The sequence below is a fragment of the Panthera uncia genome, chromosome B1 (genome assembly GCF_023721935.1).
Source record: "Panthera uncia isolate 11264 chromosome B1, Puncia_PCG_1.0, whole genome shotgun sequence".
Lineage (NCBI taxonomy): Eukaryota > Metazoa > Chordata > Mammalia > Carnivora > Felidae > Panthera > Panthera uncia.
The window spans coordinates 10,685,147-10,687,764 of NC_064811.1; the positions used below are offsets into that span (position 1 = coordinate 10,685,147).

Sequence of the window (2,618 nt, forward strand, 5' to 3'; positions counted from 1 at the left end):
AAGCCTCATGTGACCGGGGGCGGGGCGGAGGTGACAGGAAGGAGGCGGGGCCGCGAGGGCGACAGGGGAGAGCGCGTGCGAGCCCCGCGCCGGGAGGGGCCGTTGCCCAGGAACCGTCGCCGTCGACGGCTCGCGCACGCCTTCGTGCGCGCGCGCGCGCCGGGCGCTCGGACTCCGGTCGGCCGCCTTCCACCGCCACCGGTCTCTCCCCTTCCCTGGATGCCGAAGGGGCCGGAGGACCGAAGCCGCTCGCTCTCGCGCTCCCCCGCCTTCCTGGGAGCGCAGGCGCGCCCCCGGCCGTGCCTGTATATTAATGAGGGGCGGGGCGGGGGCGGGGCAGCGGGGGCGCGGCGGCCTCGCGCCCGCGCGTGCCGGGACGCACCGCGGGGGGCGGTGCGATTGTGAGGTGGCGCTGACGCACGTTCCGGAGTTCTTAAGCGGCGAGGGCGGCGGCAGAGGCGGCGGCGGCACCCGAGCCGGTCTCGGGAGGCGGCGGTGGCTGCCGCGAGGGGTGGCGGGGCCCAAGTAGGTGCCCCTGGCTCAGTCACGGTGTCCCTCTCTCACTGACTCCCCCTCCTTCCACCACGGCCGCGCCGCCCCAGATCCGGCGGTTTCCTAGGCGGGGCAGCGGACGGGGCGCCTCTCCTCCGGCTGCCGCCGGCCTGATAAATGAGGGACTTCGGATTTGGGGTGCTGCAGACCGCCCCGCTCCGAAGCAGCAGCCCCGGGTCCCTATTCGGCAGCGGGGCGTACCGTCCCTACGCCACGGGGCCCACCGCGGCCGCCGCCCCGCTGCCCTCCACCACGCCCTTCGGCCCGCTCTCGCCGCCGCCGTTGCCTGTCACCGGCTTCTCGGAGGCCGCCTCCCCCTTCTCTATCCCCCTAGGCTGCGGCGGCGCGGGCAGCTCAGCTGCCGCCGCTTCCTCTTCCTCCCCGTTCTTGGCGCATCAGCAGACCATGCAGGATGAGCTGCTGCTGGGGCTGACACAGCAGCCGGCGCGGCCGCTCTCGGGGGCGGCGGCCGCGGAGAAACTCCCCAACCACCACCCCGGCGGCGGCACGAACGCGGGTGTGACCCACCTCCTCCCCTCCCAGGACTTCAAACCGAGTCTGCACCACCCCTCCTCCTCCTCCGCCTCCTCCTGCTGCTGCTGCCGCACCTCCTCCCCGCAGGACTTCAGTAAGCGGCAGCAGCAGCAGCTGAGCAGCCAGAAGAGGAAAGAGTTCAGCCCTCCCCAGCTTCCCCACCCTCCGGACTCGAAGCCGCCGCCGCCGCCGCTCCACTGCCCCGGCCGGTTCAGCCCGCCGCCGCCCGGCCCGCTCCTCCAGCCGGCGCAGCTCGCCCAGCGCCAGCAGCCACAGCAGCCGCCGCCGCAGCAGCAGTTCAGCGTACCGCACCCGCAGCACCTCCCGCCGCAGGACTTCGCCCCGCGGCAGCGCCCGGCCGACCTGCCCCCGCTCCCGCAGCTCCAGCCCTCGCCGCCCGCAGCCCCGCGGCGCCGCCACGGAGGCGCGGGCAGCCCTCGCAAGACCCCGGCCGCGGGCGAGGGCAGCGCCGCCGAGCCCCCCAATGCGGGCTTGGCCCCCTCGACGCCGCCGGTGAACCCCGCGCCGGGCTCCATGGAGTCCCCCAACCACCCTCTGCTCAACAGTCCCAGTAACCTCCTGCCCGGCGGGGCGCTCGGCGCGGGCGCCTTCAGCAGCCTGCAGAGCCCGGACCTTCCGCACCCGGGCGGCGGCGGGGGCGGGGGGCCCCCGGGAGGCGGAGGGGGAGGCGGCTCCGCGTCGCCGCCGCCACTGCCCGGCTTCGGCACCCCCTGGTCGGTGCAGACCGCGTCGCCGCCGCCCCAGCCCCAGCCCCAGCCGCCGCCGCCGCCCCAGCAGCAGCAGCCGCCTCCGCCCCAGCAGCCGCCGCAGCCGCAGCCGCAGCAGCCCGGCTCCTCGGCCGCCACCCCGGGTGGCGGCGGCGGCGGCGGCGGCGGCGGCGGCTCGCTCAGCGCCATGCCGCCGCCCAGCCCCGATTCAGAGAACGGCTTCTACCCCGGGCTGCCGTCGTCTATGAACCCGGCCTTCTTCCCGAGCTTCTCGCCCGTGTCCCCGCACGGCTGCGCGGGACTCAGCGTGCCGGCGAGCGGCGGCGGCGGCGGCGGCGGCGGCGGCTTCGGCGGCCCCTTCTCGGCGGCCGCGGTGCCCCCGCCGCCGCCGCCCGCCATGAATTTACCTCAGCAGCAGCCCCCGCCGCCCGCGGCGCCGCAGCAGCCGCAGAGCCGGAGGTCGCCCGTCAGCCCGCAGCTCCAGCAGCAGCACCAGGCGGCGGCCGCCGCCTTCTTGCAGCAGAGGAACTCCTACAACCACCACCAGGTACGGCGGGCGGCGGCCCGGCTGCGCCGCGGGGCCGGCGACCGGGGCGGCGAGGGCCACTCGCCCAAGTGAGAGGGGGGACTGGGAGGGCGGAGGAGGGGGACGGGGCTCGGGACGCCAGTCCCCGGCGGGGCGGGCGGGCGGGCAGCGGCCACCGTGGGCTGCGAGGCTCCGGTAGGGGGGTCGCGCCGGCAGCCGCTGCGGTCGGGCGCCCCCTCGAACGCCCGGCGCGGCGGGGGGGAGGGGGGTTGGGGCAG

General features: G+C 77.3%; 1 protein-coding gene across 7 annotated transcripts in view; it reads left to right on the top strand.

The window, feature by feature from the left end:
* Window positions 1–452: 452 nt before the first annotated feature.
* Window positions 453–2,618, top strand: part of CPEB2 (cytoplasmic polyadenylation element binding protein 2) — a 69,627-nt gene continuing 67,461 nt past the window's right edge. For 3 of the 7 annotated variants that reach the window (XM_049630322.1, XM_049630324.1, XM_049630329.1), the window contains exon 1: window positions 455–2,361. In XM_049630322.1, coding sequence (XP_049486279.1) covers window positions 670–2,361 — 1,692 coding nt within the window. In that variant the 5' untranslated portion in view covers window positions 455–669. Of the gene's footprint in view, window positions 2,362–2,618 lie in introns of all 7 variants that reach the window. The other 4 variants (XM_049630325.1, XM_049630326.1, XM_049630327.1 and 1 more) reach the window with 3 other exon arrangements.